The following is a 27,316-nucleotide window of genomic DNA, read 5'->3' as shown; positions in this document are numbered from 1 at the left end:
GCTCCAGAGCTCTGTCTGGAGGCAACTCGTTTCTGTACTGGCCTTGGGAGAGAGTTCTGTATTTCAGGAATGGGTTTCTTAAACTATATTTGCAGGTATATATAAACACCAACAGACATCACAGCAACTCATATTATCAGACTAACCCTATACTGTCATGTCTATCAAAATATCATCAGCACCAAGCTCGATAGCTGCAGTCGCTTAAGTGTGGCCAGTATCCAGTATTTGGGAGATAGTAGGTTTGAACCCCACTGTCGGCAGCTTTGAAGAGGTTTTCTGTGTTTTCCCCATTTTCACACCAGGCAAATGCTGGGGCTGTACCTTAAGGCCACGGCCGCTTCCTTCCTACTCCTAGCCCTTTCCTGTTCCATCGTCGCCATAAGACCTATCAATGTTGGTGCGATGTAAAAAAAAAAATAAAAAAAAAAAAAAAAAAATAAAAAAAAAAAGAACAAGAGAGAGACAGAGTACAGAGATCCTCAGCTCCTTACATGAAGCAGGAACAACAAATTCCTGGGAAGAAGTAAATATGTGTTTCAGAGTAGAGCTTGCATAATTTAAACAAGATTATTAATATATAATTGTTATTTTCTACATTATGGTGGTGGTGGTGGTGGTTCTGATGATGATGATGATGATGTTGTTGGAGTCAATAAATTAAAATATTTAAAAATTATTCTAGGTGGGCTTCACTGTATTGATGCAGCCATTTTATACTGAAGGACTGCGCTCTCAGTATGAATTCTCAATGTTGGTCAACAGCACAAATCCAGAAAATGAATCTACGCAGGCTGACAACATTTATGATATACAGGTTCCAATATCAATACAAACAGATTTCAACATTATGGGGTGAGTACTTGCCTAGTCTCAAGAAAATATTAAAATCAGTGTTGTAATAATATATTTTAGAATGTTTCCTGATTGACAAATGATCACTATTATGTTGTATTTATATATTTTATTCATTTGACAATATCTAATTTTCATACTTATTCATAATTAAGAGAAGTACAGTAGAAGTCTGTTGTAGTGAGAATTCATAACGGCGAAAAATTTTCTCACTATAGCGGATTGCCATTATCAGATTTTTATAAAATTTCAGAAAAGACACACAAAAAAACTCGGACACTTAACCATCCATGTATCATGAAAATATATTGTAAGCCCCAGCAGAGTAATAATAAGATTATTGTTGTAAATTTGAGGAAACAGCCTTTCTGAAATTTAACCCGATGTGATAATACATAAACTAACCTTTGAAACCAGTGATGCATACTGCCGTATCTTGAGAAGTATATTTTTATTTAATTTCTGAATCTAGTACTAAAATCTATTGCTTATTTCAGCCTTTACTTTTACTGAGTTAAAAAAATCTGTCACGTTACTTCTGCACTTACGAATAGTAATAATAATGAAGGCATGTTCTCCCCTGTTTCAGACTTGAACATTTGTTTTCACCAGTCAACGTGGATTGCTAATCAACAGCATGAGATAGCTCACTTGTGCATGTAGCAGGAAATCTATACGGATGATGGTCAATTTTGTTCAATTTAAATTTAGCTTTCAGAAATTCATGACTAAGAACACGAATTGAGTTTCAACACACAAATTTTTATATTGCAAAATAAAGCACACCAGCATAATTCAAACAAGAGACCAGTTACCAAAACTGGCAAAAAATATTAGAAATTAAAAATGTTTCACTGTGCAAAATGAATGTTAAACTAATCTAGGATATATTACAGTACATTTGCAGTTACAGTTACAAATCACAACACTAAATTTTAATAGTTACCTTACAAAGACTTAAGGAAGGAGTCCAATGTTACTTGCTTCAGTCTTGTGCTGGCAACTGTGTTTCGTATTACAAAATTATCCACTCGCTGGATAGCCACCAAATTGTCTAGTGATCTCATTTACCTCAAAAAATATTTTTGGTACATCTAAAGCAGTCATGACTGCAGACCATGTTGGTGAGTCTGTGATGTCCCAGTCCTCCTCACTCTCATCAGATTCATCATTTGAGTTAGTAAGCCTAACGAGTTAAGTTCTCACACAGTTCCCCGCATACAAGCGCATCTTCGCTAGCTTTTACGAAACATCAAAGTGACAAGTAACTTCCGGTTGAGAAGTCACACGATTCCAGCTGTCTGGCACTTCGAGGTGAGGAAGTTCCTCATCAGTAACTTCGCTTTCTGTTTCACTTTATCAGAAACCAGCGTGTCTGAAACATGCAGCAGTTGCATTGGGAGATATGTTTTTCCACAACACTGCGATACCTCTGACAGCTTCCAGTACATTCCATTTCATTGTTCTCTTTACATAAAGACTACGCACAATGAGGTCACCACTATGCTATGAAAACGGTTTTTAAGAAGCCTGAATATACCCTGATCAAGTGGTTGTAGCACACTGGTAAAATTTGGTGGTAAGAATACCAATTCAGTATTACGTAGCACAACATTGGGATGAGCAGGCCAGTGGTTTATGAAAAGAATGGCTTATCTGTTCTTCAACCCAATTTTTGAATCAAATGCTTAAAAAGCACCAATGTCATCCATACTTGTATGTTCGCTTCATATGTGCATGGAATGTTAAGCATGCCTTTAAATGCTTGAAGGTTTTACTTTAGTTTATCACTACTGTACATGTTGCAGCACAAAAAATGGTTAATCATTCTTTGCTGCATTTTCCTCCTATTCAGGGGTCACCCTTTACCCCAAGAGTCCTTTGGGGTAATAAATTATCAAAAAGTTCAGATTCATCAGTGTTTTAGACATCTTTGGGCTCATATCCTTTAAGAATTTCACGAAGAATTGGAAGCCAGTCATTGATGGTTTTTTCATCCACACTTTCTGATTTGCCTTTTATTAAGTGAAGCAAAATGTCCTTAAAGCATTTTAACCATCCATCGCTACACTGAAGTCTGAAATGTTCACCTGAGAGGGAAGTCTTGCACCTTAGATTTTAACACGAGCCCTGATACAGGAACTCTGGCAGCTCATCTCTGGGCAAACCACTCAGAAAGGGCAGCCTGGATGTCAGCATGGTCTGCATCATGCAGTTTTTCTGCTGTTTGAAATGTTACCTTCTAAAGCAGCATCTTTGATTTTTTCCTTATTTTTAATGATAATAAATAGTCGAAGATGTTAACTTATACTGCCTGCTTATTTCACTATTATTCACACTGCTTTTTTCACAAGCCTGCATAGTTTCATATTTTGTAGTAAAATCTTGATTATTTTCGTTTCCCGCTCGACATTTGTAACTTGGTATATCACAGCAGTATGAAGTGGATTTGCTTTATTACTGTTTCCATCAGCAAAAAAAGAATCCCACACACAACTTAGAAATAACTGACAGTTCGTACAGAGAACAAAAAGAAATTTAAATTAACACTACACAACACAGTCAGTTTCCTTTTAATATTACTGAAACACCATTTCTTTGCATGTTACAGAAAGAAACTTGATCCTGTAAATAGCAATAGCACAGTCGATTCACATCTCGCACAGAAAGCAATTTTAGATATGCGCACTAAAGCAATCATGACTTAGCAAGAACAGAAGAAGTGTTTTACACTGCATATGACAGCAGTATATAAAAGCATTAGATTCAGTCACACCACGAGGAACAATAGATTTTTAACAGCAATAATAACAGCTCAATAAAGAACTCTTTATTACGACAATGCATTGCCATAACAGGTTAACCAGCCCAAAGAACCTGTGAGATATTAAAAATAACTACTGTTTCATGTGAATTCTTGATATGAACAAGAATATAATGGTGCCAATAAAATAGTTTGGAAGAGACCCCCTGTTGCCATTTTTTTGATCTTTTCTTACAATTTTTTACAGTCAAATTGTGTAAAATGCTCACACTAATTTAAAAATATTTACTGTACTTTAGTTTGTGGAGTATCGCAGACAAACAAATTAGTAGTGTTTTGCTAGATTTTTATGCTGAAGTGTATAAATATCAGTAATGGAGTAAATAACGTATGTTAAAATCACTCATAATAACGGATGACTTGGTGAAAGGGTTCTTACTGTAACCGATGGCTGTTGCACAGTTTAGTATAGGAATTTTCAAAGGGCATAAATAAACTGTCATTACAACAGGCTTCTCACTGTATCCTGTACTCACTATAATGGAGTTCTACTGTATCTATTACAAGATATTTGGTATCAATAATGCTCATTAATTTAACAGTTTTTAATTGTTGTGTCTGGTACAGTATATAAAATGTCTTGGTGTAACATCGTATCACACTACATACCCACTTACTCTCAAAATTATTACATTTGTGTGTAAATATTATCCAACAAGGTAAGAATCCTTCTCTGAATTGATAGTAATCTCTCGGAGATCACTTTTAAATAGCCATGAAATTTGTAACAGAAGTTGAACAATCTAGCCACTTCACTCTCCTTGATGTACTCAGATGATGAGACAGTAGAATGCAAATTATATTAGAAGCCAACATACACAAACCTATTTCTGAATTCATCTTCTCACAGGAAACTACATAAAATAAGATTCCCTTATTGTCTAAAGAACAAAAACAATGGCTCTTCTACACATACTCTCAAAAATATTTAGACAATGACTACATTCAGACATTGTAATTCCGACCATAAATCTGAAGAGCAAAAAGAATTAAAATGAGACACGAAAGCATCAAGATATATATAAATGTCCAAAAAGTCAGACAGTTTGTAGGAAAGTTGCCCATCTCCCTCCTCTCCACCCTTTACCTTACAATAGCATCTACTTGTCAATAATGACCAGTGTCACTCTTATTCTATACTCCACTGATGAAGGCTACAACTGAAAGTTTAGGATCCATGTGTACATACACACTAAGTCTGTCCACCCAGTCTTCTCCAATATTTTCCACCACAGCCACTCATACAACCCCTAGTTTGAAACTTTGACCGATCCTGAAACACATACTGCTCTGAATCTATCATCTCGCTCCCTCTCTGACCATGAAACAATTGTCCTGTCTGCACATCTCAGCTTCTGCCCCTCTACGGAATCAGCTCCATTTCAAATTCTTGCTGATGCTCGCTCCTTGTAAGAAAACTCTACCACTATATCCAGCACGAAGTTAGAAATTCAGTCGAATAATATCGACCCGTGCTTAACTTTCTTCAAGAAGCCATTCAGTGTAGAACCTCAAAACGTACCACCTGAACATCCCTTTCAGATAGTGTATAATTTCCTCCTTACCAGTCTATCTGATTCCAAATTCCTAGCCCCTCTTCGTTCTCAACACACAATGATGGAACACAAATTCCATGTTCTTAGAGGACTACAAAAGAACTCAGACATCATCCTTTCTGCTAATAAAAGATCCACTGTAGTCGCCATGAACCACCAAGATTATGACTATAAGGCCCTACAACAACTCTCTTGACATAACTACATATGTCCGACTCAACCAGGACCTCACACATGATCAAAAACTTAACTCAGCAACCACTTACAGTATATCAAACTCCATGGATCACATGAGGATCTGCCTGAAACATCCTCATGACAAACCAGCCTCATATTCTAAGGTATCACATACTTCCTTAAGGCCAACAGGGACGTCCCATCATTTCCAGTCAACGTTGTTTCACAGAACCAATTTTACCACTGGTTTACTAACATCTTCAACCTTTTGTACGTTCTCTCAACTCTTACATTCATGACACTGGTCATTTTCTAGAATGTCTTGTCACTTTTCCAAACCTGTCTGCTCGTACTTCCTTCTAATCTCCATTGATGTAACCTCACAATAAAACATCCCACACACTGACAGAGGACTGTCGAGTCCTTCTTGAACACAACACAACCCAATACTGTGCCCTGTACTTCTTCCTATCTGCCTCACACCATACATCTTAACCCACAACTTTCTCAACTTTAAGGAGCAGTTATTCCACCATGTTCGATGGGTACAATGATGGCCCCTTCTTGTGCCAGACTCTTCATGGGGCACCTAAAAAATATTTTCTCACTACTGAGCCTCTCCTGCCCCTAGTCTGGTGGATGTTCGATGATATTTCTCCTGTGGCACCATGAACCAAATCTGCTTGACTCAATCGTGCACTGCCTCAACTGTAATCACAGTGTTTATTTCACTTGGCAGATCTCTCCCAATTCTGTCATTTTCCGTGACGTTTACCTCCACCTCCAGGATGGCAGAATTGGTAACTCTGTACAGATCAGATCCACCAAACAGCAGCATTATCTCCACTACAGCAGTTTTCACCCATATCATATGAAACAATCTCTAACATTCAACCTTATCATCCTGGCAAACAGATTTGTTCAACCCCTAAAGCATGTGCTTTCTAAACCACCACCACCACCACCACCACCACCACCGGGAGATAATGGGTTCGAACCCCACTGTCGGCAGCCCTGAACATGGTTGTCCGTGGTTTCCCATTTTCACACCAGGCAAATGCTAGGGCTCTACGTTAATTAAGGCCATGGCTGCTTCCTTCCCATTCCTAGGCCTTCCCTATCCCATCGTCGCCATAAGACCTATCTGTGTCGGTACGACATAAAGCAAATAGAAAAAAAAAAAAACTGACACAGTCAGGCATTCACAAAGTCTCAAAAGCATTTCCTTGCTCTCCATCTGTTTCCTCTATGCCTTTGCTGGTGAGACCTGTTTACAGTGCACTGTGTCTTTTGGTATGAGTTAGATCAAATTTGTTACTTTCAATGACCTGTCTGTCTTATCTGTGGCTTTGACAATGTGAAAGTGAGAAAGTGACTGAGATGTTAGTGATGCTAGTAATGCCATTCTTTATACAGTCAATCCCTGTTATGAATGGTACGAAAATGTTGTTCGTACAATCGGTTGATGCATGTATTTCAGTGAGCATGTATTCAATGAACAGAATAGCAACTTACGACTTGGTGAGGAAAGCAACGGGAAAAGCATCCTTCTCATCACTTTCTAGTATACCTCTCAAGAGACAGCTGATGGGGGAGCTGTTGAGGATCAGACCAGCCTTCGGGCTGAATACTCAACAGCACATACAGACATATTTATCAGGAAAGTACTTTGCTAACCAAAGATAGACACACCTGAACTTGTCCATTAAATGAGAAACATTTATCTACAAGCATTTTCCATCATTCAGAACTTGTTGTAAGCCCTTGTAACCAGTAGCATGATGAAATTTCTGTGATTGGTCCATTATCCTTTTCCCATGTTACTTTGAAAATTGTTTATTAATGTAGAACCAGACACATCTGAGCTCATTCTCTTGTTTAGAATAATCTGTTTACAGACTGCCCAAAACTTTCTATTTTCCCTTACTTCAGGTTAGATGCTCATACTCTGTTGTCCATTTCCATTACAATACAATCATTATTTTAGAAAACTATTAAAACATTTAAGTGAATGTTTCCTTTTTCTGTGCATAGCATGAGAGATTTTATTCATTTGGTTAATAGCGATGGACTGTCCAGGGGAATGAACATCTTAAAACTAGCAGTTACTCCCCCCCCCCCCCACTTCGCTCGTGTGGATTTCGTAAAATTATAAAAGTAATCATTCCTCGGTACTGTACTAAGACATTATCTGAAAATCCCTAAAGTATAAACACTCGCCGACAAATTGAGTTTCACTTACTCCAGAAACTCTTTGTAAACCACGTTTGTGTTACTGCCTTTTGGGGCTAAGATGACCATGCAACATAGAACTGTACATGTGAGAAACGTCTTCTCTCAAATCGAAAAAAAAAAGTTTATTTTTAAAGGAGATTCTAAATATCTATTTCCAAGTCATAACAACTTCAGTTTTTGAGATAGGCTATAAGAATCTCCCTAAAAAGAATTCAACCCCTTTATCAGTCCTTCCTATTTTCCGAAAACAAAAAGAAAAACACGTCCCTTTACTTTTAAAGGGAAATCCAAATACTAATTTTCACATCTGTAACATCTTCAGTTTTTGAGATACAAACATCCTCATAAAAAATCATTCCCTTCTTTTTTCACTTCCTTTCATCCCCCATTAAGTGCCTTTTCTGAAAATAAAGAAATACGTGTTCCTGTATTTTTAAAGGATTTTCCAAATACCAAGTTTCATGTCTGTACATGTTAAGATTTTTATATATACTGTAGATATACGGGTACTCATTTTCAAAATTCACCCACTTTCTCAATTCTTTTCAGTCCCCTAAGTGGATTTTCCTAAAACAAAAAATATGTGTTTCTTTATTTTTAAAGGAGATTCCAAATACCAATTTCCATGTCTGTAACCTTCAGTTTTTGAGATATAAGTATCCACATAATTCAATTTTTTCACTTCCTTTCACCCTCCTCCCTTTATCAATCTATCTATCTAATCTGTCTGTCTGTCTGTCTGTCTGTCTGTCTGTCCTGATCTGCATTTAGGGCAGTCGCCCAGGTGGCAGATTCCCTGTCTGTTGTTTTCCTAGCCTTTTCCTAAATGATTTCAAAGAAATTGGAAATCCATTGAACGTCTCCCTTGGTAAGTTATTCCAATCCCTAACTCCCCTTCCTATAAATGAATATTTGCCCCAGTTTGTCCTCTTGAATTCCAACTTTAACTTCATATTGTGATCTTTCCTACTTTTATAAACGCCACTCAAACTTATTCGTCTACTAATGTCATTCCACGCCATCTCTCCGCTGACAGCTCGGATCATACCACTTAGTCGAGCAGCTCTTCTTCTTTCTCTCATTTCTTCCCAACCCAAACTTTGCAACATTTTTGTAACGCTACTCTTTTGTCGGAAATCACCCAGAACAAATCGAGCTGCTTTTCTTTGGATTTTTTCCAGTTCTTGAATCAGGTAATCCTGGTGAGGGTCCCATACACTGGAACCATACTCTAGTTGGGGTCTTACCAGAGACTTATATGCCCTTTCCTTTACATCCTTACTACAACCCCTAAACACCCTCATAACCATGTGCAGAGATCTGTACCCTTTATTTACAATCCCATCTATGTGGTTACCCCAATGAAGATCTTTCCTTATACTAACACCTAGATACTTACAATGATCCCCAAAAGGAACTTTCACCCCATCAACGCAGTAATTAAAACTGAGAGGACATTTCCTATTTGTGAAACTCACAACCTGACTTTTAACCCCGTTTATCAACATACCATTGCCTGCTGTCCATCTCACAACATTTTCGAGGTCACGTTGCAGTTGCTCACAATCTAGTAACTTATTTATCACTCTATAGAGAATATCATCATCCGCAAAAAGCCTTACCTCCGATTCCACTCCTTTACTCATATCATTTATATATATAAGAAAACATAAAGGTCTGATAATACTGCCTTGAGGAATTCCCCTCTTAATTATTATAGGGTCAGATAAAGCTTCACCTACTCTAATTCTCTGAGATCTATTTTCTAGAAATATAGCAATCCATTCAGTCACTCTTTTGTCTAGTCCAATTGCACTCATTTTTGCCAGTAGTCTCCCATGATCCACCCTATAAAATGCTTTAGACAGGTCAATCGCGATAGTGTCCATTTGACCTCCAGAATCCAAGATATCTGCTATATCTTGTTGGAATCCTACAAGTTGAGCTTCAGTGGAATAACCTTTCCTAAAACCGAACTGCCTTCTATCGAACCAGTTATTAATTTCACAAACATGTCTAATATAATCAGAAAGAATGCCTTCCCAAAGCTTACATACAATGCACGTCAAACTTACTGGCCTGTAATTTTCAGCTTTATGTCTATCACCCTTTCCTTTATACACAGGAGCTACTATAGCAACTCTCCATTCATCTGGTATAGCTCCTCCGACCAAACAATAATCAAATAAGTACTTCAGATATGGTACTCTATCCCAACCCATTGTCTTTAGTATATCCCCAGAAATCTGATCAATTCCAGCCGCTTTTCTAGTTTTCAACTTTTGTATCTTACTGTAAATGTCATTGTTATAATAGGTAAATTTTAATACTTCTTTGGCCTTAGTCTCCTCCTCTATCTCGACATTATCCTTGTAACCAACAATCTTTGCATACTGCTGACTGAATACTTCTACCTTTTGAAGATCCTCACATACACACTCCCCTTGTTCATTAATTATTCCTGGAATGTCCTTCTTGGAACCTGTTTCTGCCTTAAAATACCTATACATACCAAAATTTGTCTGACTGCCAGTTATGCCTGCCATCATGTTATCCTTAGCTGTTTTCTTTGCTAGATTCAATTTTCTAGTAAGTTCCTTCAATTTCTCCTTACTTCCACAGCCATTTCTAACTCTATTTCTTTCCAGTCTGCACCTTCTTCTTAGTCTCTTTATTTCTCTATTATAATAAGGTGGGTCTTTACCATTCCTTACCACCCTTATAGGTACAAACCTGTTTACGCATTCAACAATTTCTTTAAACCCATCCCAGAGTCTGTTTACATTTTTTTTCCACCGATCATAGTTACTTTTTAGAAACTGCCTCATGCCTGCTTTATCAGCCATATGGTACTGCCTAATAGTCCTACTTTTAAGACCTTCCTTTCTATCACATTTATTTTTAACTACGACAAAAACAGCTTCACGATCACCAATACCATCTATTACTTCAGTTTCCCTATAGAGCTCATCTAGTTTTATCAGCACCGCATCCAGGATATTTTTCCCTCTGGTTGGTTCCATCACTTTCTGAAACACCTGTCCTTCCCACATTAACTTATTTGCCATTTGTTGGTCATGCTTCCTGTCGTTCGCATTTCCTTCCAATTGACATCTGGCAAATTCAGATCTCCCGCTACAATCTCATTTCTTTCCATGTCGTTTCCCACATAGCCGACTATCCTGTCAAATAATTCCGAATCTGCGTCAGTGCTACCCTTTCCCGGTTTGTACACTCCAAATATATTAAGTTGCCTATTATCTTTAAAAATGAGCCTTACACCTAGAATTTCATGTGTCTCATCTTTAACTTTTTTGTAGCTAACAAATTCTTCTTTCACCAGAATGAATACTCCCCCTCCCACCATTCCTATCCTATTTCTACGATACACTCCAGTGCCGTGAGAAAATTTCTGCATCCATTATATCATTTCTCAACCATGATTCAACTCCTATTACAGTATCTGGTAAATATATATCTATTAAATTAATTCTATTCCTTTCTTTACAATACTTCTACAGTTCAACATTAACAATTTTATGTCATCCCTACTCCCTTATCACCGCTCCCTAGGCCACCCCGCTTCCCTGAATGTACCTCCCTATTACCCTTCCAAACAAATTTCCTAACTTATATGTACCACTGCGGTTTAAGTGAAGGCTATCTGAGCGCAGATCCATATCTCCTACCCACCCATTAGGATCTAGAAATTTCACTCACAGTTTCCCACATACCCACTCCATAGTCTCATTTAAATCATCAATCACCCTCCAGTCAGTATCCCTCCTACGCAGTATTCCACTAATAACAATCTCCGCTTTCTTAAACTTCACCTGTGCTGCATTTACCAGATCCCACACATCTCCAACTATGTTGGTACTTATATCAGCTTGCCTTACGTTGTTGGTACCAATGTGAAACACTACCACCTTCTCCTTCCCCTCATCCTTCTTTTCTACTTTCCTCAACATCTGCCTCAGCCTAATTCCTGGACAACATTCTACCCTGGTTCCCTTTCCTCCACACACTTTCCCCACGTGTCTAACAATGGAATCCCCCCATGACCAGAGCCTCAACCCTACCCACCTCATTTGATCCCCTCCCCTCCTGGTCAGGCCTATCTTTCCTGATAGCTGCAGAAGCTACTTCCTCCTCCTTTTTTTCCTTCCCATGACCCTGTTCCACCTGTCTTTTCCTATCCTCTACTCTACATTTCCCTTTCTTACCTTTTCCCTTCCTCTTACTTCGACACATCTCAGCAACAGTTCCCTGTCCCTCATCTTCCCTCTGTTGCTCTACCTGGAGTGACTCTTACTGATTTCGCACAGACACCTGTCCTGAATTCTGATCCTGAATAGAGCCCTTAGCCTGCAATCTCCTTCCCCTTAGAACATTTGACCACCTGTCTTGTACAACTCCTCCCTTTCCTTCTCCTCCCTCTTGTACACCTACTGTAACCTGTACATTGTTTGAGGGAGTCCTATCTTCCTTCCTGTCTTCTGTGAGAATCCTAATTATCTCCCTCAAACTCTCTAACTCCTCCCTCATACCTGTCAATGCCTCGCCACACCCACAGTTAGTACACTCGCGCTCCTTAGCCAATCTTTACGGAAAAAATGAAAATAAAATAACTTATTTGCAAAAAATAAATGAACAGAGGGATATATTGTCTGGGATAGTACTCAAAGATCACACAACAATAAGGTAATTAATATACGACTACGCTACAATACTACGTAGTCGTACTCTATTTTTTATCCTACAACCCCTAACAGGATAAAAACTGCTGTTAATTACTGAATATCGAAAGTAATACACAAGAACTACACAATTCCAAACTGCAATTAAGCCTATCCTAATTACAACAACAGAATTTTAGTAAGAGTTTCTACGGATACCTCTACTACACCAGTATTACACTATTTTACAATAATAAAATAAGTACACTAAATTCTAATAGGATATTACTTGTATACTACTGTACAGTACACTACAGTAATTTTTAAACTACTTTCAGACGTATCCTAATTACGATACCGGTACCGTATGTCACTACTAAGCACAAACAGAAATGAAATTTGCAAGAACTACTGTAGGTACTCAAGGATTACCAACAAAGCTAAATGCTTAGACAAATTATTATTAGTACTACGCTCTAATTGATACACACGTAAGATAACACACGAATATAGCAGGCAAGATACGGCACTATCTAAATGTACTGTATCCATACTACAATGTATCTACACTACAATTTTCAGCTGAAGTGTGGTTATATGAACTTTTACCGCTGGTGGATTAGTATTATTTTCCCTACTACGCGGGACGGAGAATAAAATTGTCCTTAAATGCTGAGAATAAGAGGTTGTCTACTATAATTTCCGTCAAAACCACACTGGGGGCTTGAAGTGCAATATTATTGGGATATAGGAATTTGATTATTAACTTTTACTCGATGAATAAACGAAGAAGGAAAGTACAAAGTATGCAGGGAACTAAGACTACAAATTATCGGAATAATGAATCAGCTGACTTTGTATTTATTTACACTACTATCATGTGCATGTAGCAACAATAGTCAACAATCCAAAAAACTGTTAAGTACCGTAATTATCCAGTGAAATTACCGTGAACTTTCTTTAAATCGATGTTTACAGGCTTATCGTGTTATTTAATGTAATAAATTATTACCTTCGTGATAGTTTGAACGGATATCTGTACGAAATATCGGAAAAATAGCGGTGGAAATTACAATGATTTACAACTCGTTATGATAATCTACCTTTTGTAAGTATAATACCAACGAACTTACAGATATTTCAAATATTGTTTTAAAAGTTAATATTATTACCTAAAGTATTTCCTAAACCTAAATTCAAAACAAAGTATACCTAGCTAGCCTACTTAACCCAGAAAACATAATCTACTAAACAGCAAATGAATTACTTGTTATAAAATTCAAATAAATAACACTGCTCCCAATTTCTACCAACAAGCACTAAACACTAATATACAAACAGCACTAAATGGAACGCACACGCACAAAATTTAAATAATTTCAATAGGTTTTAACTACTTTTTCACTACAATAATGCAAGAGCTCTCTCAACAGCCAACCGTTCACAAGCGCATCCAACAATGCAATCCTTTTCTGAAAACAAAAAATACATGTTTCTTTATTTATAAAGGAGCTTCTAAATACCACTTATCATGACTGTAACATCTTCAGTTTTTGAGATATTTGTCCTCATGAAAGGAATTCAAACTCCTTTTCTCCCTCTCCCCTAAAGTTTATTTTCCCCCTAAAATGCGCATTTCTTTATTTTAAAGGAGATTCCAAATACCATTTTTCATGTCTGCATCAACTTTAGTTTTCATAAGATATAAGTATCCTCATACAAATAATTCAATTAATTTTTCAACTCTTTTACCCCCCTTAATTGGATTTTATAAAAATCAAAGGAATATGTGTTACATTACAGGGGGATTCCAAATAACAAATTTTCACGTCTGCAACATCTTTAATTTTTGAGATATAAGTAGACTTATACAAATAATTTTACTAATTTTTCAATCTTTTCACCCCTGCCTAAGTGGGTTTTCCAAAAACAGAAAAAAATGCATTTCTTTATTTTTGAAGGAGATTCCAGTCACCAATTTTCACATCTGTAACATTTCCAGTTTTTGAGATATACATAAGTATCCCCATAAAAAGAATACAACCCCTTGATCAGTCCTTTCTACCTGCCCCTCCCCCCCCCCCCGCCCCTCCCCCAAGTGGTTTTTCAAAAAAAAAGTGTTTCTTATTTTTGAAAGGGATTAAAAATACCAATTTTTACTTCTGTAACATGTTAAGTTTTTGAGATATACTGTAGATATACTTATTCTAAAAATTCACCCCCTTTCTTAGTTCCCCTTAAGTGGATTTTCCAAAACAACTGTCTCTCTTTACTTTTACAAGAGATTACAAATATCAGTTTTTACGTCTGTAATACGTTATGTTTCTGAGATATACTGTAGATATAGTCCTTCTAAAAATTCACCCCATTTGTTACTCCTGTTCACCCCCCATTAATTGGATTTTCTGAAAACAAAAAAATAAGTGTTGCATTATTTTTGAAGGAGATTCCAAATACCAGTTTCCACATCTGTAACCTGCAATTTTGAGATACAGGTTTCTCCAGAAAAAGAAATTTTTTTTACTTCCTTTCACACCCCCCACTTAAGTGAATTTTCCAAAAACAAACAGTCCCTGTTTCTTTAAAAGAGCTTCCAAATACCAATTATCATGACTGTAACATCTTCAGTTTTTGAGATATATGTATCCTCGTAAAGGGGATTCATTTCCGTTTTCATCCACCCCCCTACCAATTTGATTCCCCTCCAAATGTGTGTTTCTTTATTTTTAAAGGAGATTCCAAATACCAGTTTTCACATCTCTAACATCTTCAGTTTTTGAGATGTACATAAGTATCCCCACAAAAAGAATTCAACCCCTTGATCAGTCCTTCCCCAACCACCACATCCATCTAAGTGTATTTTCCAAAAACAAAAATACATGTTTCTTTATTTTTAAAGGACTTTCCAAATACCAAGTTTCTTGTCTCTAACATGTTAAGTTTTTGACTTATAATGTACATATACCGGTACTCATTTTAAAAATTCACCTGCTTTTCCAATTCTTTCCTGCCTCTTAACTGGATTTTCCGAAAACAAAAGAATACTTTTTCATTATTTTTAAAGGAGATTCCAGTTTTCATGTCTGTACGTCTGTAACCCCTTCCGTTTTTGAGATAGACCCTAAATGTATTCTCATAAGAATAATTCAAATTCTTCTTCTTGACTTCTTTCAACTCTTCTCCTGCCTTAAGTGGACTTTCCGAAAACAAAAAATACACGTTTCTTTATTTTGAAAGGAAATTTGAAATACCAACTTTCACGTCTGTAACAGCTTCAGTTTTTAAGATAAAGTATCCTCATAAACATATTTCAACTTCAACTCCTTATTTACTTATTTTCAAACCCACACCCCTTACGTTGATTTTCTGAAAAAAACATCTGTGTTTTTCTTTATTTTTCAAGGAGATTGCAAATATTAATTTTCACATCTGTAACCATTTTGGTTTTTGAGATATAAGTATCCTCATTAAAGTAATTAAACTCCTTTTTCACCCCTTCCCCCCTCACTTTCCTACCCGTTAAGTTGATTCCCCACTCCCCAAAAGTGCATGTTTCTTTAAAAGGAGATTCCAATACCAATTTCCATGTCTGCAACCTTCAGTTTTGAGATGTAAGTTTCTCCAGAAAAAGAGTTAAATTTTTTTACTTCCTTTCACACTCCCCACTCAAGTGAACTTTCTAAAAACAAACAGTACCTGTTTCTTTAAAAGATCTTCTAAATACCAATTATCACAACTGTAACATCCTCATTTTTTGAGATATATGTATCCTCGTAAAAGGAATTCATCTCAGTTTTCTTCCCCCCTACCAAGTTTATTTCCCCCACCCCAAATACGTGTTTCTTTATTTCTAAAGGATATTCCAAATAAAAGTTTTCACTTTTGTAACATCTTTAGATTTTTTGGTATATATAGCCTACATACATTATCATACAAATAATTCAATGAATTTTTCAATTCTTTCACCCCCCCCCCCCATTAAGGGTTTATTTTTTCGAAACCAAAGAATACCCGTTTCCCTATTGTAAATGGAGATTCCAAATACCAATTTTCATGTCTGTTATATCTTCAGTTTTTGAGATATAAGTCTCCTGATAATAGGTGTTCAACCCATTTCCCCCTTCTTTTTCATCCCCCCCAATGGGATTTTCCGAAAACAAAACATTACATGTTTCTTTATTTTTAAAGGAGATTCCAAATACCAATTTTTACGTTTGTAAACTTTTAAGTGTTTGAGATGTAGATATACTCGTTTAAAAAATTCACCCCATTTCATCCCCTTAGGTATGGAATATCCAAAAATCCTCCCTCAGCGAGCACCTACATGTTAACATGAATGTATCCCCAAAATTTCATTTCTTTATGTCCAGTAGTTGTGCCTCAGCAATGATCAGTCAGTCAGGACTTGTTATTTTATATATATATAGATTACTTTCATGTACATCTCTAAGTTTGTCAGAAATAAGCAAACCAATCCAACAGGGTTGGTATTTTAATGATGTGTTAATTCTGACTGACTGAATTAAATGTGCTGTGAGCTTGTATTTGAGAGATAATGGATTTGAACTCCATTGTCGGCAGCCCTGAAAATAGTTCTCTATGGTTTCTCTTTTTCACACTAGGCAAATGCTGGGGCTGTACTTTAAGGCCACCATGGCTTGCTTTGTTCCCAGTCCCAGCCCTTTCCTATTCCATCATCGCCAAAAGACGTAACTGAGTTGGTGCAATGTTGAAACATTAGCAAGTAAAAAAATTCTGAAAGGAATGATTTGAATGTTTCAGAGCTTCAGAACCTCATGAAGTATATTGGAGTGCAGCAAATTATACCAAGGAGAAATTTACACATGAAGAAGATATTGGACCCTCATTGACTTATATCCATGCAATTCTTAACAAGGGACCTGCTGATATCGTAGAGGCTAATGTATTCTTTATGCTTCCTAATGAAACATTAACAGGTTAGTGTATGGCTTTCCTTAATATTTACTTTCTGTTTTTATTCATCCCAATTCTATTTTGTTACTGTATGAATACTCTGCAAGTCTGAGCTTACGGGGGAATAGAGTAGAAATATTTTCCTGTGATAGTCAATTCCACTGAGTTTATGGGGAAAAGAATTAAGATGTTTCCTAATACCTTCATGAATTTGATCTCCTTCAGATATATGAGATTCTATCTATGATGATACCTGTTTGCAGCTAGCCATTCCTTATTGTGGTTTAATCTTCCCCCATGCAAATTTGATGTAGGAGAGAGCATCAGTGACAATATAACAATGTGTTTACCATCAGTGATCTTCACGTTTGTAACATCTTCAGATTATTTTGGTATATATAGCCTAGATACATTATCATACAAATAATTCAAGTAATTTTTCATTCCTTTAACCCTCTCTCCCCCGTTAAGGGTTTTTTCCGAAAACCAAAGAATACATGTTTCCCTATTTTAAATGGAGATTCCAAATACCAATTTTCACGTCTGCAACATGTTAAGTTTTTGAGATATACTGTAGATATGCTAATTTTAAAAATTTGCCCCCCTTTCAGTTCCCCTTAAGCAGATTTTACGGAAAGAAATATTTATGTTTCTTTACTTGTACAGGAAATTCCAAATACCAGTTTTCAGATATGCAGTATGTTGTGTGTCTGAGATAATTTGCAGATATATAGCCTTACTTGGTGTCTTTTGTAATATGCTTTGAAATTGTTAATGATTCTGACATCCAGACACTTCAAGTAGTCTGCATTCTGTGAAGCAAGTAATTCTTCTGTTAATGATAGGAAAATCAGTAGAGATAATGACATGGTTTATATTCATAAGTCATGGCAAGTGTGTTATGTCTTCCAGTAAATGTGTAGGAATGAATATCCACCAGATGTGTCTGAAGGCCAGTGTATTGTATCTCTGAATGCTGGCAGCAAATTGGATCCAAGTACAGGAGCTAACGACAGGGGAAGTTAAAAGGTATGTAGGTCATGCAGTTAGGAGCACGCAGCTGCGAGCTCGCATCCGGCAGATAGTGGATTCGAACCCCACTGTCGGCAGCCCTGAAAATGGTTTTCTGTGGTTTCTCATTTTCACACCAGGCTTTCGGAAAAAAACCCTTAACGGGGGGGAGGGGGTTATAGGAATGAAAAATTACTTGAATTATTTGTATGATAATGTATCTTACCTTAATGAAGGCCACGGCTGCTTCCTTCCCATTCCTAGGCCTTTCCTGTCCCATCATTGCCATAAGACCTATCTGTGTCAGTGCAATGGAAAACAACTAGCAAAAAAAAGATATGTAAATAGAAATAATTGTTTTATTGTGCAAAAAATGAACTCAAAAATACTTTACAAGCAGGTTTTGTCAGTTGCAAAAATTTGACTTACCATGCTGTTTTCTTCACAATGAAACTGCTCCAGTTGGATACGGTGTGTCTTGCATTGTATTTACTTCTGCACCTCCATTAACATATTGAACACAGTGCCCAAGTGTAGCTTGGGCTCCCTTATTTACTGCTGTATATGGTCCCACTAGGTTTTCTTCACTGTAATATTCACATGCTGGAAATACATCTGTCTCTCTTCTGGTAAACATGAATTATAGTTCTTTATACTACTTCTAGATGGGACCACTGACCCTTACTGGATAGAATACAAATGCTTGTTTTAAAGAGTAGCAAGCATGTGTTCTGTGCACTTTGTTTTCTTGTTCATTCCTACAATGTAACTTAAAAGCTCTTCCTTCTGTCAAACACACATCAAACAGGGCATAAAAATACACAATATTAAACAAAGAATGACATGTTTAATTCTTGAAAGAACATCATCAGTTTCTATCAAGTCACTCTCATATATTTAGAAATTTTTGTTCATCTCTAAAGCCTCCATGGCTCAGACGGCAGCATGCCGGCCTCTAACCGCTGGATACCGTGGTTCAAATCCTGGTCATTCCATGTGAGATTTGTGCTAGAAAAAGCGGAGGTTGGACAGGTTTTTCTCCGGGTACTCTGGTTTTCCCTGTCATCTTTCATTCCAGCAACATTCTCCTTTAACATTTCATTTCATTTCATCTGTCAGTCATTTATCATTGCCTCAGAGGAGTGCGACAGGCCTTGGCAGCCGGCACATTTCCTATCTTCGCCACTAGATGGGGGCTTCATTCATTCCATACCTGGTCATTTGACTGGAAACAGGCTGTGGATTTTCATTTTCATTTATGTTTATCTCTACTTAATACTTAGGAACTTAAAATCTGGAACTTATCTTAATGATGTCCTCTTTTGTCTTTACTCCAGCATTTACTGCTAGGGGTGGGTCTAATGGCTGTAGTCCATATACTTACTTTCGCCACGTCATTGACATGCTGATTTTTATTTCTGTTGTTACTACTATTATTATTATTATTATTATTATTATTATTATTATTATTATTATTGTAGCTGCTATCAGGATAATTATGCCTACACATAATAATAAATAGAATAATAATAATAATAATAATAATAATAATAATAATAATAATAATAATAATAATAATAATAATAATAATAATATGAAAATACAAATAGAAAATAATAATATTGACACTTAATGTGAATAAGGAAGTAGTAAAATGACACAATGGCAGAGATTTCACATCAAAGCTTGGAAACGTGATGGTAGTTGTCAATACGCAAAATCAAATCATATGCTTAGGAACTTATAGGCCTAATAATGACAACTAAGAAAGGAATGTGGTAGGTGCAGGAGCCCTTTGAGGTCCATGGGTAGGTATGGCATTATGGGGGAGAAAAGGTTAATCACCCTCTAGGACAACTATATTGAAAATAACAAATGAAGATTTACAAGAAACAAGTTAAATGACATAGCAACTGACGCTTGACTCAACGACAGATACAGATCGACTAACCAAAGCGAAAACATAATCAGGATAGTTAAATCACTTAGTAAAATACAATAAAAGTTTAACGTCGTAGGCTTATGCAGAATTACAATGGTTTTTGATTAAAAATGCACGTGAAAGAATTAAAATTACAAACAACGGGAATCTAGGGCAAACTCAGACACGTTAAATTTAAAACTTTGAGAATGACATTGAGAAAGAAAATACCGAAATGCAAAAGGAATTAGATTAATTCAAATAAAATCAGAAACCTTGAAATGGCAATAGAAATGGCACTTACCAATAAGGCGGTAGGGTTCCCGGAGGGGAAACCATTGAGCCCATCCGCACTCGGGGACGGTCAGATGGAATAGACGCCAAGAACTCGCATCATACTCCCGAAGCCGGCAGAAGACCGGAAATCGCCAGATCACAAACAACCAATCGGATGTAATTTCCACTAGATTCCCGTTCTTTTTTCCAATTGGAACGCCCATTCGTTTGGCCAATCCAATTTTATGACCATATATGGTCATTTCCTGACTTGCAGAAGCAAGAGGAATTGCAATACCTGTTTCAACATCAGCAACCGTCCGACTTGTTGGCTGATGGTCAGCGTACTGGCCTTCGGTTCAGAGGGTCCCGGGTTCGATTCCCGGCCGGGTTGGGGATTTTAACTTTCATTGATTAATTCCAATGTCCCGGGGGCTGGGTGTTTGTGCTGTTCCCAACATCCCTGCAACTCTCACAACACACATAACACTATCCTCCACCACAATAACACGCAGACATGGCAGATGCCGCCCACCCTCATCGGAGGGTCTGCCTTACAAGGGCTGTACTCGGCTAGAAATAGCCACACAAAATTAATTATTATTAACATCAGTAACCGCACGTGCGGTATAGGATGCCTCAAAATTAAAGCACCGTACAAATTTTTTAAAAATCAGATTACAAGGTTACAATTTTTGACATACAGAATTCAAAAAAATAATTTTAAAATAATTCTTCAAGAAATTCTTCAAGTTAAAACGTCCCAAATGTCTTTTCTTCACGCTTGCTGACATTCATTTAAATGATCAATTACATAAAATTTACATACAAAAAAAATCACTTCAAAACAATTCTTGCATTTTGCAATGTTCATTTACAGTTCCATATATCTTGATGTTTCCCTATTAAAAAAAAAATATTAGAAACACATTTAAATGAATATTTCTTCCAGTTACCTAAAAAATAATTCCAGCAGAGTCCAGAGTTCAAATATGAAATCCTGCTGTCCTTTCTTGATGACAAAAATGCAATTCTGCTGTTCTTTCTTGACGACACCTATCACAATTTTTATTTATTTATTTATTTATTTATTTATTTATTTATTTATTTATTTATTTATTTCCTTTCTTTATGTCAACTGTGCAAGGGTTCTTAATGAGCATCTTAATGAGCATGTAATTTAAGTTTACATGGATGATTGTGATGTCTAAAAAATTTGTTTTCTTGTTACTTTCTGGTTCCATTGTGAACTTCATTGACTTTTGTAAAGAATTTAGTGTGTTTAATAATTGTTGCGCATATGTGGCATCATTGTCATTTCATAATACGTCATCTACAAAACTGCTCCAGTGTAGGATTCCTTTAGAATGCTGGTCGGTTAAGAAAATATATTTGAAATTATTTAGAAAAATGTTTGCTATAATACTTGATAATGGTGAGCTCATGGCTAACCCTTCTTTTTGACAACAGACATCATGATCAGTAGGAATAATGACAACCTGTCATACAAAGTATACAGAAAGCCCACTGAGACATCACACACCAATGACAACGAATCGAACCACCCGCACACACACAAAGTAGCAGGACTGAATACAATGATACACAGAGCTATCTCTATACCAATGAGCACAATGGATTTCGAAGAAGAGATAAAAATAATTAAACAAATCATGAAAGAAAACAACCACTCTTCGGGCATGGTAGAAAAACTATTAAATAAACAAAAAACCACCTGGAAAACCACACAGGAAAGGAATAAATATGTTTTTCTCAACTACGTTAACAAGAACACATACAAAATAGCTAACATTAAGAAAAAAAGGTCTAAAAGCAGCCTTTAGTATGAACAACACACTACAAAAGCACATCTGCAAATGCAACCTGAACAGAAAAAAACAAACAAAAAGAAACACCTTTTCTCCAAGTCAGGAGTCCATGAACTCAAATACCAGGAACCTAATTGCAATGCCACATATATAGGCCAAACAAGCCATCATTTCTACACAAGATAAAAAGAACACAAAAACTTAATAAGACGCAATAAATATTCAGCCTTCGGAGAGCACACATTGAAAATTAATCTTTCAGTATAAAAGAAGCAATCAAAATATACACTGCAAAAAAATAAATAACAAAAACAACCTCAATGAACATACAATTAAAAAAATTCCCTTGCTATTCACCCTACTTAACTTCTGGACAACATTTACGCTATCGGGCGAGTTGGCCGTGCGGTTAGGGGTGCACGGCTGTGAGCTCACATCTGGGAGATAGTGAGTTCGAATCCCACTGTTGGCAGCCCTGAGGATGGTTTTCCATGTTTTCCCATTTTCATACCAGGCAAATGCTGGGGCTGTACCTTAATTAAGGCCATGGCCACTTCCTTCCCATTCCTAGGCCTTTCCTGTCCCATCGTCGCCATAATATATATCTGTGTCAGTGTGACATAAAGCAAATAGCAAAAAGAAATTACACTTTTACATTAGTGTTTAATGAATCCCACAGGAGAAAATCTCTGACTTTAAAGTCTGGAATGTGGGTTAGGATATTCTTATCTGTAGTGAGTTTACTGAACTTGCACACAGTCCTTGCCACTTGAGATGATCTTCAAACAGATTATCATATATCACAAAAAAAAAAAAAAAAATCTTACAAGGACTCTGTTATTAAAAAAGAAAAAATGATGATAAAAAGTATGAATATGGTTTCACGAAAGCAGTTCACGTAGACATAAATTACATAATAGAACATTAAAGGAAAACTAAACAACCCATTAAAAAACCTCATTAGACTATCCCAGAATAAACTAATAATAAATGAAATAAATAAATTGTTCATAATAAATAAAACATATGAATATAGTTCCTCGAAAGCCATTCACTAAACGTCAATTACATGCTCATTAAGAACCTTGCATAATTTAGATAAAGAATTGAAATGTGAGGAAATAATAATAATAATAATAATAATAATAATAATAATAATAATAATAATAATAATAATAATAATAATAATAATAAAAAGGCAAGTTGACCAAGAAGAAAACTGAAGACAGAAAGGAAGCCCACAGTAAAAGAATGAAAGAAATATGGACACAGAGGAAGGCAAATGCAAACCTCTGTGTAGTTTGCGTAGCCTTAATGAGCTTATTTGTATATATATAATAATAGTAACATCAATAAAAATAAAAATCAGCATGTCAATGACATGGTGAAAGTAGGTCTTTGGACTTCAGCCATTGGACCCATACCAATGACAGAGCAACGGTTATCCAAAACCTCGCAGTAAATGCTGGAGTAGAGACAAAAGAGGACATCATTAAGATAAGATCCAGATTTTAAGTTCCTAAGTGTTAAGCAGTGATAAACATAAATACTATTTCTGAATATTTGAGTGTGACTTGATGGAATCTAATGATGTTCTTTCAAGAACAAAACATTCTTAATAATGTGTGTTTTTACAGGTATGTTGAATGCAGTATAATATTTGTATTTAACTTGTGTGCTTGACAGAATGAAGAGCTTTTACTTTATGGTACTTTTAACTAAGTCGACACTGGAAAGTATGGCTTCCTTCTTAACAACCGGGCGAGTTGGTCGTGCGGTTAGGAGCGCGGAGCTGTGAGCTCGCATCTGGTAGATAGTGGGTTCGAATCCCACTGTCGGCATCCCTGAAGATGGTTTTCCGTGGTTTCCCATTTTCACACCAGGCAAATGCTGGGGCTGTACCTTAATTAAGACCATGGCCGTTTCCTTCCCATCGTCGCCATAAGACCTATCTGTATCGGTGCGACGTAAAGCAAAATAGCCATCTTAACAAAAAAAAAAGAAAAAGAAAAAAGTCCCTACAATGGCAGCATGTTGTCTTGATTTTCTGAGTTATAGTGTGATAGAAACTCTGATAAACTGGGATTCAGGATCAGAACTGGATAGCAGCAATGATGATGATGATGATGGAAGATCCTTACCTTCTGTCAGTAATTCAAGTAAAGATACATACCCAATTATGCTGATAATGGCAGAATATAAACAGTTATCTGCCAGTGGCATATTTGTTGTTCTTAAGCTAGCTTGTAACTGAATTCTAACTCACGGTTTTGATGTACAGTGGACGCCATTTATTGTAATCACGGATAATGTTATCAACCGTATTATATAATCACTTTTATGAAGTCCCATACGAACAAATACTGAAACATTGAAATTCTTCCATTTATTGTGATCATGAATTCAGTTTATGTTATTACATTTGTTTTCAATGATTTCGTTCTCAAGTATTCAAGTAGAGCACATACAAAGAAAACGCTCCCAACCTTTAGGAACCCGTTTTTACACTACGCCTGTCTTCAAGGCCACTTTCACGTCTCATCTTTTGTAGCATTTGTACGGTAGAAAACCGGTCGGTGCAGGTGGTAACCTTCCCGCATACACTTTCTCTTTGTTTCTTCCCTTACGGTAGTTCAGCCAAGGACCACTCACTCGGGTCTTACTAAAGCTTTCGCACTGTGTAGTTCTTAGTGTTGTAGTGCAGTGATGGCTAGCGTGAAATGCAAACTTAAAGACTTAACCATTAAAGAGAAACTTTCAATTATATAACAACCGGAGAGACAACCAGAAGCAAACAACAATTAGAGAGTATTTTACATAGCTGAAAGCAGTTGACTGTATTGCAGTGCTGCATACCGGTATCTGTTCCATTATTGTGCATGTAGGTTATGAATAAATACAGTAGGCTACCTATCGATTTTTATTTTTCGGCTACTGTTGTCAATTGGTTAACGTTATCAAATTATCTGCGTCCCAGAGTGATCATAATAAGCGGCATCCACTGTATTTGTTATTTTTCAGGCAGTGAGGATAGTTATTTTTCAGGCAATGAGGATAATGAAAATGAGTGTGAGGATTTACCTGATCTGTTCATCTGCTCATTTTGTCCTCTTGAGTCAACAGTCTGCACCTGCCTGTAAATTAACAGAGGAAGATAGCATGCAATTTCTTCCCATTTTTCAAGAGTATAGAAGTGTGAATGCTAATATAAATATTGAGAATTCTGTGTTTGATTGCTTTTCTGTGTTTTTGTGTGCAAATATAATAAAATCTATAAAAACTTAAATTTAACAGACACGCTGCTGCAAGTATTGCAGATATGTAACTAGCTGGAATACTGAAGCAGAGTTCTATCTGGAATAAGCAGATCACAGAGAAATTTTTTAGCTCTTTATTTTTTTGGTATACTGTAGTGCTTCATATGCGTTTTGTGAAACTGAAGAAACTAAGTGATTACTGGAGTAATCGTCCTGTAATCCGAACCTCATTCAAATTCTTAATATGCTGCACGTAAACAATAGTGGCACTTTCATACCCACCGGGCGAGTTGGCCGTGCGCGTAGAGGCACGCGGCTGTGAGCTTGCATCCGGGAGATAGTAGGTTCGAATCCCACTATCGGCAGCCCTGAAAATGGTTTTCCGTGGTTTCCCATTTTCACACCAGGCAAATGCTGGGGCTGTACCTTAATTAAGGCCACGGCCGCTTCCTTCCAACTCCTAGGCCTTTCCTATCCCATCGTCGCCATAAGACCTATCTGTGTCGGTGCGACGTAAAGCCCCTAGCAAAAAAAAACAAAAAAAACTTTCATACCCTGAAATAACCCTGGTGGGAATCCCTTGCATAAAGTATGCCCATTTTATGATACATTTGCAAAATAGTGTACTTCATTCTACCCAGAATGCAACTTGATAATTTGACATTTCATGTGTATATGCGAAAAAAGCTACATACCATATTTCTTTGAATCCAAGACAACCCTGAATGCAAGACGACCCCCACTTTTTCCTTTCTTGCATATTATACATTTTTAGACTATCTTTGTTTTCACGCCAACGCTGAATATTGGCTTTAGTTATGCTATACTTTCTTGCGGCTGCACAATTATTGTTTACATCCGCTAGTTTAATGACCATTAAATTAAAATTGGCATCATAATATCGAAGAGAACCCATTGAAAATTTGCCGGCAATACCTGTTCCACTTCTCTGCAATAAGACGATCCATCAGGAAAATGTTCCTGCTGTCTATACAACTGTTAATTTTACTAAGTGTCAGGTACAGTAGATGCCTTATAACTCTGACACTGAGTAGCCATGGTCTTCCAAGTATTCGAAGGCTCGCATATTTTGATGTCATTCTGCAGATTTGAGAAACTTTTTTTAGAGACTAATACAGGGACATTTTTAAAAATCTATACAGGTGATTGTCGTTCACCCGGTTGTCCATGCTGCGAGTCTGTCTCTCGCCAAATACAATGTCATTCATCTCTTTTCATTATTTCCCGAGAATTAGACACATTACACAGAGGCACTGTACAACCGGTTGCCACGGCTAGGAGATGTAGCCTGTAGGCTTAATAAAGACGGGGATGTTGAAGGTTGAATTTTATGTGCGTGCGGGGGGGGGAAGGGGTGGGGGAAGGGAACCAGCGTGGTTCATTCAGTCAATCACTTACTACTGATCTGCATTTAGGGCAATCGCCCAGGTGGCAGATTCTCTGTCTTTTCTTTTCGTAGCCTTTTCATAAATGATTGCAAAGAAATGGGAAATTTATTGAACATCTCCCTTGGTAAGTTATTCCAATCCCTAACTCCCCTTCCTACAAATGAATATTCACCCCAATTTTTCCTCTTGAATTCCAACTTTATCTTTATATTGTGATCTTGCCTACTTTTAAAGATACCACGCAAACTTATTCATCTACTAATGTCATTCCACGCCATTTCTCCACTGACAGCTCGGAACATACTACTTAATTTACAAAAGGTATACATTTATTAATCAACCTATTCAATAC

At 36.7% G+C, this 27,316-nt stretch overlaps 1 protein-coding gene across 2 annotated transcripts in view; it reads left to right on the top strand.

The window, feature by feature from the left end:
* Positions 1-27,316, top strand: part of if (inflated) — a 691,187-nt gene that overhangs the window by 637,364 nt on the left and 26,507 nt on the right. For both annotated transcript variants that reach the window (XM_067142033.2, XM_067142032.2), the window contains 2 exons: positions 686-855; positions 17,109-17,284. In XM_067142033.2, coding sequence (XP_066998134.2) covers positions 686-855; positions 17,109-17,284 — 346 coding nt within the window. The remainder of the gene's footprint in view (positions 1-685; positions 856-17,108; positions 17,285-27,316) is intronic.

Source organism: Anabrus simplex, chromosome 2, assembly GCF_040414725.1.
Source record: "Anabrus simplex isolate iqAnaSimp1 chromosome 2, ASM4041472v1, whole genome shotgun sequence".
Classification (NCBI taxonomy): Eukaryota; Metazoa; Arthropoda; class Insecta; order Orthoptera; family Tettigoniidae; genus Anabrus; species Anabrus simplex.
Note: the sequence above shows the minus strand (reverse complement) of the source record. Positions and strands in the feature narration are given on the sequence as shown.